General features: G+C 40.0%; 1 protein-coding gene across 1 annotated transcript in view; it reads right to left on the bottom strand.

The window, feature by feature from the left end:
• The window catches only part of FAM117B (family with sequence similarity 117 member B), a 125,063-nt gene that overhangs the window by 33,426 nt on the left and 74,254 nt on the right, over nucleotides 1-17,383 (bottom strand). Inside the window, exons 2-4 of the mRNA XM_079130597.1 lie at nucleotides 17,206-17,357; nucleotides 5,536-5,628; nucleotides 3,985-4,098 (exon numbers count right to left, since the gene is read on the bottom strand). Of these exons, the coding sequence (XP_078986723.1) occupies nucleotides 3,985-4,098; nucleotides 5,536-5,628; nucleotides 17,206-17,357 (359 nt within the window). The remainder of the gene's footprint in view (nucleotides 1-3,984; nucleotides 4,099-5,535; nucleotides 5,629-17,205; nucleotides 17,358-17,383) is intronic.

Here is a 17,383-nt window from a genome sequence, read left to right as displayed (position 1 = left end):
GCTCTATGCAAAATCATGTTTTTGAATTAAACACGAATTTTTGGTATGCTTTAATATCACTAATAAATGAAAAAATTCAAGTTTCAAGGGAAAAATTTCTGGACAATTTTACTACTATGGAATTACTGACGTTAGTGAAACTTAAATCACTTAAAAACTTATTAACTCCTATCAACACCCCTTAATTCAATAAAATTCAATCTTAATCTTTACCCTACTTGGAGTAAAAACAGACTGGGAATAAAAAGTTTCTTTATCTTTCAGACATACACACAGGTTATTTATGGATGAATGAGAGGGAGAGGAAAGATAGATCTGTGAAACCATCTAGGTCTTCAGCCTTGAGGGTGAAGAGGTATAGTTTTTTTTTTTTTTTAAATATCCTTTTAGTATTATTTATTTATTTATATGTGGTGCTGAGAATCGAACCCAGTGACTCACACATGCTAGGCAAGCGCTCTACCACTGAGCTACAATCTCAGCCCAAGAGGTATAGTTTTTAATTAATATTCTAACTTTGATACTTATTAGTCAATATAAAATTTTCACTGATTTTGTAAAGTTTACATTTCTACTTCTTCAGAAAAAAATCCAGTTTGTGTAGGTTTTTAAATGTGTTAATGTCTAATTGTGTGTATATGTGTAGATCTCCCCAGTACTAGGGATTGAACCGAGGGATGATCTACCACTGAGCTGTATCCCCAGCCCTTTTATTTTTTTATTTTGAGACAGATTTATTTCACCAAGTTGCCCAGGCTGGTCTCGAACTTATGACTCTTCTGTTTCAGCCTCCCAAGTAGCTTGGATTTAGGTGTCTGTCACCAGTCCCAGCTTAAAATATCTTATATATGGAATAAAGTTACCAACCAGCCTATAAATTTGTAAAAAAATCAAAACTGACCACAATATTTTAGGACAAAACATAATTTTAAAAATGTGTACCTTTCCCCATACCTTCTACTGCAAACAACCCACATACACTTAGTAATCATTAGAAACTATTATCCCATAAAAGTGGTTGGTGAACTTTTCCTATAAAGGGTCAAGCAATAAATATTTTAGGTTTTGTTAAAACTACTCAATGACATCGTACCAAGAAAGGAATCATAGACAACATACAAATAGTAAGAGTGATTTATTCCTGAAAAACCTTATTTACAAAAAACAGGTGGTGGACCACTAGGTTTGCAGGCCACAGTTTGCAAATACCAGTCCTAAAAAAAATGTTATGAAAGTCACAGAATGAGACTCTGGCCAGAGCAATTAGACAAACCAAAGAGATTAAAGGGATACGAATTGGGAAAGAAGAACTCAAACTATCCCTGTTCGCTGATGACATGATTATATATTTAGAGGAACCTGGAAATTCCACCAGAAAACTCTTAGAACTCATAAGTGAATTCAGTAAAGTAGCAGGTTACAAGATCAATGCCCATAAATCCAACGCATTTTTATACATAAGTGATGAATCTTCAGAAAGAGAAATTAGGAAAACTACCCCATTCACAATAGCCTCGAAAAAAATAAAATACTTGGGAATCAATCTCACAAAAGAGGTGAAAGACCTCTACAATGAGAACTATACAACACTAAAGAAAGAAATTTAAGAACACCTTAGAAGATGGAAAGATCTTCCATGTTCTTGGATAGGAAGAATTAATATTGTCAAAATGGCCATACTACCTAAAGTGCTATACAAATTCAATGCAATTCCAATTAAAATCCCAATGACATATCTCACAGAAATAGAGCAAGCAATTATGAAATTCATCTGGAAGAATAAGAAACCCAGAATAGCTAAAGCAATACTTAGCAGGAAGAGTGAAACAGGGGGTATTGCAATACCAGATCTTCAACTCTACTACAAAGCAATAGTAACAAAAACGGCATGGTATTGGTACCAAAATAGAAAGGTAGATCAATGGTATAGAATAGAGGACACGGACACAAACCCAAATAAATACAATTTTCTCATACTAGACAAAGGTGCCAAAAATATGCAATGGAGAAAAGATAGCCTCTTCAACAAATGGTGCTGGGAGAATTGGAAATCCATATGCAACAGAATGAAACTAAACCCATATCTCTCACCATGCACGAAACTAAATTCAAAATGGATTAAGGACCTCGGAATCAGACCAGAGACCCTGCAGATTATAGAAGAAAAAGTAGGTCCAAATCTTCACCTTGTTGGTCGAGGATCAGACTTCCTTAACAGGACTCCCATAGCACAAGAAATAAAAGCTAGAATCAACCACTGGGATAGATTCAAACTAAAAAGCTTTCTCTCAGCAAAGGAAACTATCAGCAATGTGAAGAAAGAGCCTACAGAATGGGAGAATATCTTTGCAATCATACTTCAGATAGAGCACTAATCTCCAGAATCTATAAAGAACTCAAAAAACTTTACTCCAAGAATTCAAATAATCCAGTCGACAAATGGGCTAAGGAAATGAATAGACACTTCACAGAAGAAGATGTACAAGCAATCAACAAACATATGGAAAAATGTTCAACATCTCTAGTAATAAGAGAAATGCAAATCAAAACCACCCTAAGATTCCATCTCACTCCAATTAGAATGGCGATTATCAAGAATACGAGCAACAACAGGTGTTGGCGAGGATGTGGGGAGAAAGGTACACTCATACATTGCTGGTGGGGTTGCAAATTAGTGCAGCCACTCTGGAAAGCAGTGTGGAGATTCCTTAGAAAACTTGGAATGGACCCGCCATTTGACCCAGCTATCCCACTCCTTGGCCTATACCCAAAGGACTTAAAATCAGCATACTACAGAGACACAGCCACATCAATGTTCATAGCTGCTCAATTCACAATAGCCAGACTGTGGAACCAACCTAGATGCCCTTCAATTGATGAGTGGATAAATAAACTGTGGTATATATATACAATGGAATATTAGTCAGCCATAAAGAATGATAAAATCATGGCATTTGCAGGCAAATGGATGAAATTGGAGAATATCATGCTAAGTGAGATAAGCCAATCTCAAAGAGCCAAAGGACGAATGATATCGCTAATAAGTGGAGGATGACACATAATGGGGGGGAGGGAAGGTTTAGTGTTAGGGTTAGAGTTAGGGTTAGGGAGGGTGGCAAGTATGGAGGAAGGAAGTACTGTATAGAGGGTAAAGAGGGGTGGGAAGGATGGGGGGAATGGAAAAAATAACAGAATGAATCAAACAACATTACTCTATGTAAATTTATGATTACACAAATGGTATGCCTTTACGCCATGTACAAACAGAGAAACAACATGTATCCCATTTGTTTACAATAAAAAAAAAAAAAAAAAGAAAGTCACAGAACTAAAAGCTGTCTAGTTTCCCTCTACCTGCTGGGTCTACTTCCTTATTGTTGAGAAAGAAAATTGAATTTAGGATTCCTCATTCCCAAAGCTTCACTTTTGGGATTTCAAAGATTCAATCAAGGACCTGAAATGAACTTACTCCTACCCTGCCAAGGGACTCCAGCCAATTTCAATTCAGTTAAAAATAAGTGTTCCCTGTGCTAGCCATCAAGAGTAGTTCATGGGACTGTATGTAAGGAATTAAAGTGATCAAAGGATTTTTCCCTTCTAAAAGACTTCATGAGACAGGTATTATTATTCCCAATCTTCAGATGAGGAAACTGAAATTCAGAAAGGATAAGCTACTCATCCAGGGTTTTTATTCTATATCCAGTGGTAATGTCTCTGCATTATTCTGCCTCCAACATACTGAATCATTAAAGAACAAAAATGGCAAATCAAAATACAAAATCAGCTTTTGTAAGTCATATCTCATACTACAGAAAAAGTCATTTGTCAACTTAATATTGTTTTTTTATGAAGGTTGCCAAGTCAGTATTTAAATTATTGTTTTAAACATGTTTTTGGATATTTTTGTTTTAAATAATCACCTACAAAGTAACAAATTACCAGAACAAATTTCTTGTCTGGATTTTGTGGTTTCTGTGCTCCTACCTGACTCTGGTTAATAGCTGCATGGTTGCCATGGAAGGGAGACTGTCTTTCTTTATCTCGATGATGCCGACTGCTGTGTTTACTTCTCTGCAACTGCTGGCGTAATTTGGCAATCTGAAAAAGAGAAAAACAAGTATACCAGAGTGATTTCCACACTAAGTAAAAATATATCCTTGCTTAATAAGAACCAGTAAAACTACACTTAGTAAGTCATTTGAACTTTAAAAACCAGACTGTAGGGGCTGGGGTTGTGGCTCACTGGTAGAGCACTTGCCCAGCATGTGTGAGGCATTGGGTTCCATCCTCAGCACCATGTAAAAATAAAGTTACTGTGTCCATCTACAACTAAAATAAATAAATAAATAAAACAGCAATAACAAAAAAACAGATTGCAATATCCAATTTATTATACAATTTTTATACATATATACAATTGGTTTCTTTTTCAAAAGAAACAACTATATCCCCACATTGTTCTCAGTCTTCAAGCTTCCTAAGTACTAAATAAATGAAGTTTTTGGCACTTAAAATAAATTACAGCTTCAAGAATTTAAAAATAAGGTGCTGGGGAGATAGCTCAGCTGGTAGAGTGCTTGCCTCGCAAGTACAAGGCCCAGAGGTCGATTCCCAGTACCACAAAAAAAAAAAAGAATTAAAAAATAATAATAATTATTCTCTCATTGTGCTTACCACAAAAGTCAATCTTGATTCAGATTTCTTTACTGAGTACCTAACTTTTATTGGCTCCAAAAATTAAATAGCATTTAAAGATCTTGTCAAGCCATGAAATGTATTCACAGATATAATCTTTAAAAAACAAATGCAGTTTCAATGATTATCCTGTTATTATCCTCTGCCTGAATTTTTCCTTTTATTTACACATTATGTATAAAATGCAAATGTCATTAATTATAGGCAAAGAAAACAGTAATCATAGCACAAAGCCATAATCCACTTGGTTAGACTGAATTACCAAATTTCAGAAACATCACAGAAAAGTAATAAATGTGAATCATTATAATTTTATAAATCTGATGTTTATACCGTATTGACAGTTAGGGACTCTCCTACAAAAAAAAAGAAAAGAAAAAGTTCTCACATCATCAGGTAAGTAATATGTACATTTCCCTATTCAAATCTTTATCCAAGTCGGGCGTGGTGGCACACATCTGTAATCCCAGCCAGCTCCCACGGCTGAGGTAGGAGGAATGAGAGTTCAAAGCCAGCCTCAGCAATTTAGTGAGGCCCTACACAACTCAGGGAGAGCCGATTTCCAAATAAAATTTTAAAAAAGGTCTGGGGATGTATGTGGCTCAGTGGTTAAGTGCCTCTATACTGGGTACTGGGTTCAATCCCCAGTATCAAAAAAAAAAAGAAAGAAAGAAAGAAAAAAACTATCCAATCAACACAATAACTGTTTTTCTGTTGTTCTTTTTCATTTAAAAAATAATAATAATCAGTGGAAAAAAACAAATTCTTGCTGCCTACAACTTTAAAAAACTAGCCAAATGGAAGGGTAAAATTTCCAGTTCCTTGGAACACTTTTCTGACCTCCTTAAGTTGATCCGTACTGCCCCATGATGCTGATCGTTTGTGAGACCCTTTCTTCTTTTCAGAGTACTCTTCAGCCCATGCACTCTCCGTCTATAATGTTAAAAAAGAGGGGTGGGAAGCATTTTAACAAAAATTACTTAATGATAATGTATGTCACATTTTTTCCTACTATAAAAATATATTATCAAAAAAGTGAGGTATTAGAACATATTTAAAATACCAAAAATTATTCACAATTCTCCCAGCATCAATTATATTTAGCATATTTCTTTCATTTTTATTACTAAGTTAGCAATAACTTATTATTATAGCACTTATTGAACAAAACAGAGGCATGCTAATAACAGCTAACATTCTTATGTTCTTATTATGTGCTAGGTACTCTGCTTTCTTATGCTTTATCTGATTTAATACATGGACAAATTTCTAGAAGTTTTGCAGATAAGGAAACTGACAATGAGGGGTTAGATAAGTTGCCCATCTCACAGATATGAAGTGGGAAAGCCAAGAAATGAACCTGGTTCTAGAGCTCAAAATCTTAATCTTTATACTGTCTACTCTTGCTTTAGGAATGTAAAAAGAATAGCCTCAAAAATGTTCTTTAGTGGTTATACCAAACCCAGAATTTAAAAATAGTGTATCAGAACTCTTGGCACATGAAAATATGCTGTGCTGACACACTGGCACATGACGTAGTACCAGGTGTTTGGGTGGCTAAGGTGGGGAGATCATTTGAAGCCAGAAGTTCAAGACCAGCCTGGGCAAAGGAACAAAATAAATAAATAGGAACAAAATAAATAGGAACAAAATAAATAAATATGAATAAAAATTGCAGAGGCCATGGTTTTACTTTGCTCTTTTTTTTTTTTTTTTTTTTTGGGTGCTGGGGATCGAACCCAGGGCCTTGTGCTTACAAAGCAAGCACTCTACCGACTAAGCTATCTCCCCAGCCTGAGGCCATGGTTTAAAAAAAAAAAAGAAAAAGAAAATATACTCAACCTCATGGATAATAAGAGATATGCAAGTTAAAACTTTAGGAAGACTAGGCAATTTGATAACAAACTCTCCTACATTGCTCGTCAAAGTGTAAACTAGTGCAGCCTTCATGGATGGAGATTTGGCAACTGTTATTAAAGTTATAAACACACATACTGTTTGATACTACAGCCCTACTTTTGGTAATTTATCCTGCAAACATATGAAATGTATATTTTAATGTGCAAAATGACATTTCATATGATTCCTTACAGCAGTGTTCTTGAAAGATTGAAATAATGTAAATATACTCAATTTATTTAGACTTCACTAAATAAATCATGGCATATCTTTACAACAGATTTGAAGCTATAAAAAATGAGTGAGAAAATTCACAATGTAAAAATATGAAATAATCTCCAGCTATAGTTAAGAAAAGTCTCAACGTTCAGTATGGTCTATATAGCAATTGCCTTATATGGGACACCTAGAAGAATTATCTCTGGAAGAATTTACATGGTAACCAAAGAAACTGATTATCAAAGGCTGCCTGTGAGAGGAAGATTTTTTTTTTTTTTTTTTTTTTGGCAGCACTGAGGATTGAACCCAGGGCCTCGTGCTTGTGAGGTAAGCACTCTACCAACTGAGCTATAGCCCCAGCCCCTGAGAGGAAGATTCTTAACCATATACCCTTCTAGACTTCTTTAATTTTGTACTACATGAATATATATAGCCCATTCAAATCGACAAGAAGCACTAAAAAAATACTGCTCACAGTTTTGAGTATCCTTTGCACTCTTAACCTACCAATCACTAATTAGAAAATGGTCTAGTTTCAAAGACAAAAAGAACAGATTTTCCAAAATCACTTGTGTTCCTAATTAGTCACTACCTAAACTTGAATCTCTTTATAGCTAAGAGAACTCCATTCTGACAATGAACCTTAAACACCAATTCAGAAGAAAGGATTGCAATTCAGTCAACCACCCACTACTCTCCGCCCTGTTCTACCCTAAACTCTACTTTCAGTTCAGGACCAGCAACTGATATGTCATCCCAGGGGTAACCCCTATTGTGCTTATGATTTTTCATGTGAGGTCCACTGGCTCTGTAGTCAGTTGTTAACACCTGTCACAAAGACCAATTCATGCCAGCTACAGTGGCACAGAGCTTTAATCCCAGTGACTCAGAAGGCTGAGGCAGGAGAATATCAAGTTCAAGGCCAGCCTCAGCAACTCAGCAAGACCCTGTGTTAAAGTAAGAAATAAAAAGGGCTGGGGATGTGGCTTAGTGTTAAGTGCCCCTGGGTTTCGTTGAAAATATCAAAATTAAACTAAAACCAAAATCAAAGTAATGAATGATCTCAATACTAGAAATTATTTAATTTTAAATCATTCTTGATAATATGCAGCACAGTATGCATGGTTCATATGCTGATGTTAAACACATGGTTAAGTCCCATCCATCTCAGTTATACAATGTCTCTGTAATCTTAGACAAGTTACTTACTCTATATGACTTTTAATTTCTCCATTTTATAAACAGGAATAACAATCTATTCACTAAAGTTATAAGATGAATTAAAGGAGTTAATATATGCAAAAGGTTTAATTTTTAAACACAGTGCCAAAGACAAAACATTCAGTAAGTGTTAGTTGCAATTTTCATTCTATTATGCCAAGTACTCAAACTTTTTTTTTTTTTAATCTTCTATGGTCATGGAAGAATGTTAAGAATTCTTTGATCAAAAAAATTGGCTAAGAGTCATAATTTCACTTAAAAACAGGATGGAAACAATAAATTTCATTTTATGAAAATATTTTTTTGTGAGTCCTAATCAAATATAAGTAATAACAGAACTTTATAAACATAGGTGGGAAGAAACAAAGCCTGATTCTTGACAGTAGTCTATGAGCTAACCTGTCTGAGTGAGAGATAAAGCAAAAAGGGCAACAACAGGAAACTATTCTCTATGTATAAATGTCCATATTAATTTTCTACTCTAAAATAAAAAAAAACAACTTTCACATTTTTTATTGGCATATAATAATTACACAGAAAAGTGAGTTTCACTGAAGCGTATTCACACATAGACATAATTTTCACATATTTTATATTATTATTTATATTAAAACTTTGGGCTAAAGTCATGATGAATATCTTTTTGTAGATATAGTTCCAAATTCAAGAACTGTTTGCTTATAGTTGTGCATCTCGGGCTGAATAGTTTCATATTTAATACAGATCTTACTTGCTAAGGTTCTCAAATAGAGCTTGGGGGAAAGAAATTGGCTCTATATAAAGAGGAAAAAAATCCCTAGAGATAAGGGAAAATCTCTACAGATAGAATAATCCTTAATACATTATTTAAAAAACAAGGTTGCAGAAGAATGTATAAAATATTGTACTTCATGTATAAATAAAATCACCTTTCCCGTTATTTTTCCTTTTTTGCAAACTAAGAAAAATAACTGATGGATAATCAATAAGTACTAAAACTCATAGGTAAAAAGTTACTAGGGAACAGGATATTCATGTGCCAAACATTATCCCACAAACTACCTGATAAATGCAAAAGGAAAAAGTTCATTTACAAATGTGCAAGATAATTCGTTTTTAAAATTCTAATATTATTAAGAAAAAAAGTATTAGACTGTGCTGTTCTTAGATGAAAGGAGATTAAAAAGAAATAAAATATGATGTATAACTTTTGGATTGGTTCCTACTGTAAAAATAAAAACAAGCAAAAAAAAGGTCTAGAAACAGGACTCTTTTAGAAGCCTAGGCTTACCCAGGAAAGGCAAAGCTATTGAGAGGCAACAACAGAACTTACTCAGATCAATGGAATTAAGTCTAGGAAAATACTTTTAACATTTTCCTTTCCTCCTAGTATTATATTCTAATTTCAGTGACTCAGGGTTTATTCAAAACAGCAACTGTTATTCAAAGAATAATTTAAAAAACAAAAATTATTCCACCTCTTCAGTTTTTCCATAACATCAAGATATTTTTTAAAATATTTTTTGTTGTTGATGGGCCTTTATTTATTTGAATGCAGTGCTGATAATTGAACCCAGAGTCTCACACATGCTAGGCAAGCACTTTACCACTGAGCCACAATCTCAGCCCAAATATGTTTTAATTTTCTGCAATAAATTCCAGATTTTTCTTGCAATAAAAGAAACAACCCCTAAACAAGTTTGTAGATTTATAAATAACTAACTTCAATAATTTGACTTTGTATTAGTTTCTAATTTATCAAATATTTAATTTTACTAGGTTTTAATTATAGGCTATCTTATAAAGTTTCTAAACTCAGATCTTTTCCACAAATTGGAAAAGCCAATCGATAAACTGCAAAAATAAAGCACTTTCACAAAATATTGACATCAACCTGTGACAGTAAAAAGAAAAAGGAAAAGAAAGTCGTCCTGAGACATGAATATTCTAAGAGAAAATAAGATTTTTATAAGCAAAAGATGACTGGTTTATGCCATAAGAAATAAAACAAAAGAAATAGGAAAGAAAACCAGGTACCAATCACATGAGCCACCAATTCATGCAGTCAGATAAGCTACCAATTAGGTACATACACCTGAGGTAAGGAAGTTAAAAAAAGAACAAAATGTCTTCATTAATATTAAGAACCATGTTTGGACTCTAAAGAAGATATACAAATAGCCAAAAAGCACATAAAAAGGTGCTCAACAACCAGGTGTGAGGGTGCACACCTGTAATCCCAGTAGCTTGGGAAGCCAAGGCAGGAGGATCATCGAGTTCAAAGCCAGCCTCAGCAACTTAGAGAGGCCATGTCTCAAAATAAAATATACGTATATATTAAAAAAGAAGGGAGCACTGGGAATGTGGCTCAGTGATTAAGTACTCCTGGGTTCAATCCCTGGAATCAAAAAAAAAAAAGAAAAGAAAAAAAGAAAAAATGGTATTCAACAATATTAGTCATATACGAAAACACAAAGCAAAACCACAATGAGATACCACTTCACACTTATCAGGAGACTATAATAATTTTTTTTTTTTAAGGGAAAACAGTAAGTGCTAGTGAAGATGTAGAGAAACTAAACCCCTCATGTGTTTCTGGTGTAACTCATGTGAAAACAGTCTGACAGTTCCTCTAAAAAGGTAAACCCAAAATTGCCATATGACCCAGTAATTCCATTCGTAGGTACAGAATAAAAGGAACTGATCCTTAAAAAACGAAAATCAGCACACTACAGGGATACAGCCACACCGATGTTTAAAACAAAACAATTCACAATAGCCAAGTTATAGAACCAATCTAGATACACTTTTGGTAAGCCTCAGAAAATTCTAATTGTAAGGTTCCATATGCAGTCCGATCCACACCAAAGATGGCCCCTGAGCGGCTTCTTCTTCCCATAAGTCTCGGCTTCCCGCCACCTATTTTCCCACCGGCGGCAAGCCGGACCAATCAGAAACCCACACGTCACTTTCTCCCTTAACCCGGAAGCCCCAAGAGTATATATGTAAGCCTCATCTTGTAATAAAGCGGACTTCTCCGGTGACTTGCCAACCATCTCCATCTTTTATTGGTGCCGAAACCCGGGACGGAGTTAGCCTTCAACGGCACTCCGTTCCTCTGTTGGCAGGCCACCCTCGTCCTCTTGCTCCGGCGCTGGCTCTCGACACTCAACACCGGCTTCGAAAATTCGTAAGTTTCCCCTTGGAGGAGCACACCTTACCTCAGCTATACGCGGGAGTACTAGCCGTGACCGTCCGGTAGCCTCCCGACGCTGAGTTAAGGGGGGACAACCTCCCACCACGACCTTCATGGTCACAGTGGACCCCTGTGCCCTTCCATCAGAACACAAAAGAGGCCAATAGAAGACACTTTATGAGGAGTGAGGAGCTTAATCTATCCCCGGGGAACCCCAGTCACCTTTCCTCTCCAACTGCCTAAATCCAGTACTGGTAACCTCGTGGCCATCCAGGTTCCTTACCCCTTTGGGAATAGCGATCGAGGTGACGATCTCCATCGCGCTTTCCCTTCCGTTCCGTCTCCGGAACCTCCGGATCCTTCTCAAGGCATTGGGGACGCCCTTTACCTTGTAGATTGATCCCCCTCCGGGTCTCTCTCGAGGCATTGGGGACGCCCTTTACCTCGCAGACTGCTCCCTCCTCGCCCGAGGTCTTCCGCTCCCTATACCCTTCTTCCCTCTAACCATGGGGACCTCCCCATCTTCCCCGGTGGCAGACACGCCCCTCCAGTGTCTCCTCAAAAATTTAGGACCTCTTTCCCTTAAACCCAAATTATTGACAAAATTCTGCACTCAGGATTGGCCCCATTACCCTCTAGATAACCAGAACAAATGGCCCCCTGAAGGCTCTTTAGATCCAAATCTTTTAAGGGACCTTTTCAACTATTGCCAGCGCCTGAACAAGTGGAAGGAGATCCCTTATGTCGTCCTCCCCTCCCCCATCCTCCTCTCTTGATTCTTTTGACCCGGCCGATGAGCCTCCCCCTTATAGGGCCCCTCCTCTCAACCCTATACTCCCGGAGCCACCTTCCTCCCCTCCCCCCCCCGCCACCTTGGCTCCGGCGCCCATAGCTCCTACACCCACCGCTCCACCTATTTCCTTCAGCCCGCCGCTCACGCGCTCCCATGGACCCCCTCCGGCCCCTCCCACTTTTATGGCCCCATTAAGGGAGGTAGCTGGAGCTGAAGGTATTGTCCGTGTCCACGTCCCCTTCTCCCTGGCTGATTTATCTCAGATGGAGCACAAATTGGGCTCCTATTCCTCCGATCCTACCACTTACATAAAGGAATTCCAATGGATTTTACAAGCCTACAGCTTAACTTTTAAAGATATATTTATGCTCCTCGCCAACACCCTCCTGACCGAGGAACGGCGACGAGTTTGGGATGCAGCTCAAACTCATGCGAATGAAACATATCGCACAGACCCTACTTTCCCTCTAGGGCCTGGAGCGGTCCCAGAAATCGATCCACAATGGGATTACAATACAAATCAAGGCATACAAGCCCGAGATCAGTTTGCCTCGTGTCTCGTTGTGGGCCTAAAGAAGGCAGCCCGCAAAGTAGTTAATTTTCAGAAGGTCCAGGAAATTATCCAAAAAAAGGATAAAACCCCCACTGAGTTTCTAGAGAGGCTTACTCAGGCCCTCAGGCAATATACCACACTGGACCCGGACACAGATGAGGGCCGTCATATCCTTATGACCAGTTTCCTAGCTCAGTCCTACCCCGACATTAAGGCCAAATTAAAAAAATTGGAACATGGACCGGCAACTCCTCAAAGTGAGATTCTGTCGCTGGCCTTTAAGGTTTTCCATGGACGAGATGACGAAAAAGAACGCCTAAGGCATAAGGCCAGGCAAACTGATTTACTAATGGTTGCTCAAATGATCAGGGGGACTCCTCATCCTGTTCCCCATTCACAGAAATTCCTGATCCCTACAAGGGCCCCTCCTGGAGCTTGCTTTAAATGTGGAAAAGAGGGTCATTGGTCACGCTCCTGTCCTCAGCCACGGCCCCCCAATAAACCCTGTCCCAAATGTAAACAAACAGGACATTGGGGCTCCGATTGCCCCTTCTCCCGAAGGGGTGAAGAGCCAATCGCTAGAATGCCCCCCTCTTGTCCTCCGATAGTGGGATTAGCTGAAGAGGACTGACGGAGCCCTGGGCCACACCCGACCCTCAATATCACCACTCGCGAGCCTAGGGTAACCCTTGTAGTGGATGGCCGGTCTGTCACCTTTTTATTAGATACAGGAGCAACCTTCTCACTTTTGACAGAGTTCCATGGTGCCACCACTCCTAGTTCCACTCCTATTGTCGGGGTAGGAGGGAAACGCATATATCCACTCAGAACTCCCCCACTTCTGTGTCGCCTTAAGAATTCCTCTTCACATTTTATCCACTCCTTTTTAGTCATGCCTCAATGCCCAATTCCCTTGTTGGGACGGGACATTCTTTCCCAATTCAAGGCGTCTATTTCCTTCCCACTTTTCGATGCCTCTACTTCCTTTTTTATGGCCCTATTGCAGGATCCTACCTCCTCACATCCACGTATCTCCCACCTTGTTAACCCCTCAGTTTGGGACACGGACAATCCCTCCATAGCTCAGTGTCCCCCAGTCTCCATCCAATTACGGGACCCTACCAAATTTATTCATCAGCCTCAGTATCCCTTAACCACCTCTACCCTTCTCGAACTTTCTCCCATTATTTCTGACCTTCTTCACAAAGGATATCTACGTCCCACTCAGTCCCCCTATAACACCCCCATTCTGGGTATAAAAAAACCCAATGGTTCCTACCGTTTGGTACAGGACCTCCGCTCCATAAATGCCGCTGTCATACCCATCCACCCTCTTGTTCCCAATCCCTACACTCTACTCTCTCTCATCCCAGCTTCTTCCACTCACTTCTCAGTTCTGGACTTGAAGGATGCCTTCTTTTCCGTACTTCTAGACCCTTCCTCACAGGACCTTTTTGCCTTCACATGGACTGACCCCCACACACGACACTCCGAACAGCTCACTTGGACGGTTCTTCCTCAGGGTTTTAGGGACAGCCCACATCTATTTGGACAGACCCTCTCCCATGACCTCAAAAATTTCTACCCCACTTGTCCTCTTTCCACACTTTTGCAGTATGTTGATGATCTCCTTCTCTGTAGCCCTTCTTGGGATATCTCTCAATGGGACACGGCTGCCTTGCTTAACTTTTTGGCCCAACATGGATACAAAGTGACACCTTCTAAAGCTCAAATCTCAGCCTCCCAAGTCACTTACCTAGGGTTCTTACTCACACCACAACATAAATCCATTACAACTGACAGGAAACAAGCCCTTTCGTCCTGGCCCGTACCTAAAACCAAGGCTGAAATTCTCTCTTTTTTGGGCTTAGCAGGGTATTTTTGTGCTCGGATCCCTAACTTTTCTCTTTTAGCCAAACCCCTTTACGATCTCTCTAAAGGAGACCCAAATGAACCACTCCCCTCCTCCCCTAAAATGCCTTTTAATAACCTACGTCTCAAACTCCTATCTGCCCCTGCATTACACTTACCAGATTTAACAAGGTCCTTTCTTCTCTATGTTCATGAAAATCAGGGACAGGCCCTAGGGGTACTGGGACAAATGCAGGGCCCCACATTTGCCCCAGTAGCCTATTTATCAAAACAACTTGACCCCACAGTAAGGGGATGGGCCCCTTGTCTCAGGGTCCTTGCAGCTGCCCAAAAACTACAGCAGGAAACTTTTAAACTTACTTTTGGAGCCCCCTTAACTATATGCTCTCCACACCATCTAAAGGATCTCCTAGCTTACAAGTCCCTGCATACTTTACCCCCTTCACGAGTTTTAGCCCTAATTACTTCCTTTTTAGAAAACCCTTCTATATCCTTTCAATCCTGTTCTCCTCTCAACCCAGCCACTCTTCTTCCTGTTCACCCTACCCCAGAGCCTCCACTTCACAACTGTCTAGCCAACAGCCCCCAAAGCTGGTTATGCCATAGTCTCCCTAACAGCCACTATAGAAGCCCAACCTCTCCCTCCGGGTACCACCAATCAGCAAGCTGAACTTAAAACCCTAAACTTATACACCGACTCTATCCTTCTTTCCTCTCACATCCCAAGATAGAGAAATGCTAAAACAACTTTCTCAAACTTGTGTTATATGCCAAAGAACCAACCCTAACACCACTACAGCTCCTTACCCATATCCCTCACATCAAGCCCGCGGTTCCATTCCGGCGGCAGACTGGCAAGTTGATTTCACACACATGCCTCCTGTTCGCCGACACCAGTACCTCCTAGTTTTCCTAGATACCTTTAGTGGCTGGATTGAGGCATTTCCTACTACCAACAAAAGGGCCTCCACTGTCGCCAATCACCTCCTTACCTCCATTATCCCACGCTTTGGGATGATGCCTACCTCCCTTCAATCGGACAACGGACCGGAATTCACAGCTCAAGTAATCCAATCTCTCTCTCAATCTCTAGCCTTACCCTGGCATCTACACTGCCCATATCGTCCTCAGGCCTCAGGTAAGGTTGAAAGAGCAAATCGGTCCATAAAGGAGACTCTCACCAAACTTTCCCTAGAACTCCACTTAGACTCGATTCACCTCCTCCCTCTGGCACTCTTTTAACTACGCTTACTTCCAAAGAAACCTACCAATTTGTCCCCTTTTGAGGTGATGTATGGAAGATCTCCTGTACCCCCCGGAATCGTTCCTACCTCCCTAAACATCCCAAATACCCTCAGCCTTCCTCTCCTTTCTCACCTTAGAGCTGAACTTTGGAAACATCAAGACTGGTTACTTCCCCGTCCTCTTGCAACCTCCCCTCCTCCCTCCTTGAACCCAGGGGATCTTGCCTATTATACTCCACCAACCACACCTGAACCCTTATCTCCTAAATGGCTGGGACCATACCCAGTAGTCCTTAGTACCCCCACCGCAGCTAAACTCATCCTACCTTCTAACGAGACCACTCCTTGGATCCATATTTCCAGGTTAAAACCCTGCCCGGCTGACCAAGGAGACTCACCCCCTACTCCTCTGGATCCTGACCCTATAAATACGGGCAAGCCGAACATCTACATCAGTTCCGTGGATCCCTCTAATCCTTTGAAACTCCGTCTCTCACGCCTCTCACCCATTCAGGAGGAATGATAACATCCTACCTTTCTGCTTTTTCCCCCTTCTTTTCCCTGACCCTAGCTGGATTTGGTCCACCTGTCAACAAACTGAAACTCATTAAAACCCTATATGGACAACCCCGTGCAACTTGCAAAGGGGCCTCAACCCCGGGAGCAGTGACCACCACAGGGAAAAATTGCCTCCCTCTATTAGGTCCACTTATTGGAGTTCTTTGCATCATTTTCTTCCTCCCCTGTCTCATAAGGTTCGTTAGAGACCAAGTACAAAAAATTTCTAACCAAGCCTTTAACCAGCTTCTCCTCAGGAACTATCAACTGCTACCTACTGGGAACAATGCCTGGTGACGTCCTGCTATGATGGACTTCCCCCAACTTCTTCCAAGGCTAATATCCTTTCTACGGACCTTGGACACTGATGCATGGCTCCTCCACCCGACTAATGACTACAATGAATTCCTAGACCAAATTGAGGACTTATGGCTCCAAGGGAGTTTTATGGGCTTTATGGGGGACGAAGTACTCTGATCTGACATGGCTTATTATGCAATATAATAGCCAACGCTTTGTTCTCCCCTCACAACCAACCCCCCTGCCCCGGGCCCCTTGACGACGCCCCTGATCAGCAGGAAGCAGCCAGATTGAAAATCAACGTCCCGAATTCCCATAAACCAAAGAGGGGGGAATGTAAGGTTCCATATGCAGTCCGATCCACACCAAAGATGGCCCCTGAGCGGCTTCTTCTTCCCATAAGTCTCGGCTTCCCGCCACCTATTTTCCCACCGGCGGCAAGCCGGACCAATCAGAAACTCACACGTCACTTTCTCCCTTAACCCGGAAGCCCCAAGAGTATATATGTAAGCCTCATCTTGTAATAAAGCGGACTTCTCCGGTGACTTGCCAACCGTCTCCATCTTTTACTAATATACACAAATGTTTCAGCAATCTGTACAAAGAGTAGAACAAATAATTTGAGAAATGACTTTCAGAGCGAAACATTTCAAGTTAAGAATTAAAATAAACCTACCTGTGTAGCTTTGTCCCTCATGCAAGGTGTAGCTTGCCCATGACTATCACGAGGCCAGTGCCCTGCAAGGTATGGAGCTGCAAGTGTGTCCAGCGAAGAAGTGCGACGGATAATACTGGAGGGGCTCGAAGAAGGAGGTCGAGTTTTGTCACCTAGATTTAAGGGAAAAATATTTACT

Source organism: Sciurus vulgaris (assembly GCF_902686455.1).
Source record: "Sciurus vulgaris genome assembly, chromosome: 3".
Taxonomy (NCBI): domain Eukaryota; kingdom Metazoa; phylum Chordata; class Mammalia; order Rodentia; family Sciuridae; genus Sciurus; species Sciurus vulgaris.
The sequence above is the reverse complement of the archived record's forward strand: the minus strand, read 5'-3'. Positions and strand labels throughout refer to the sequence as shown.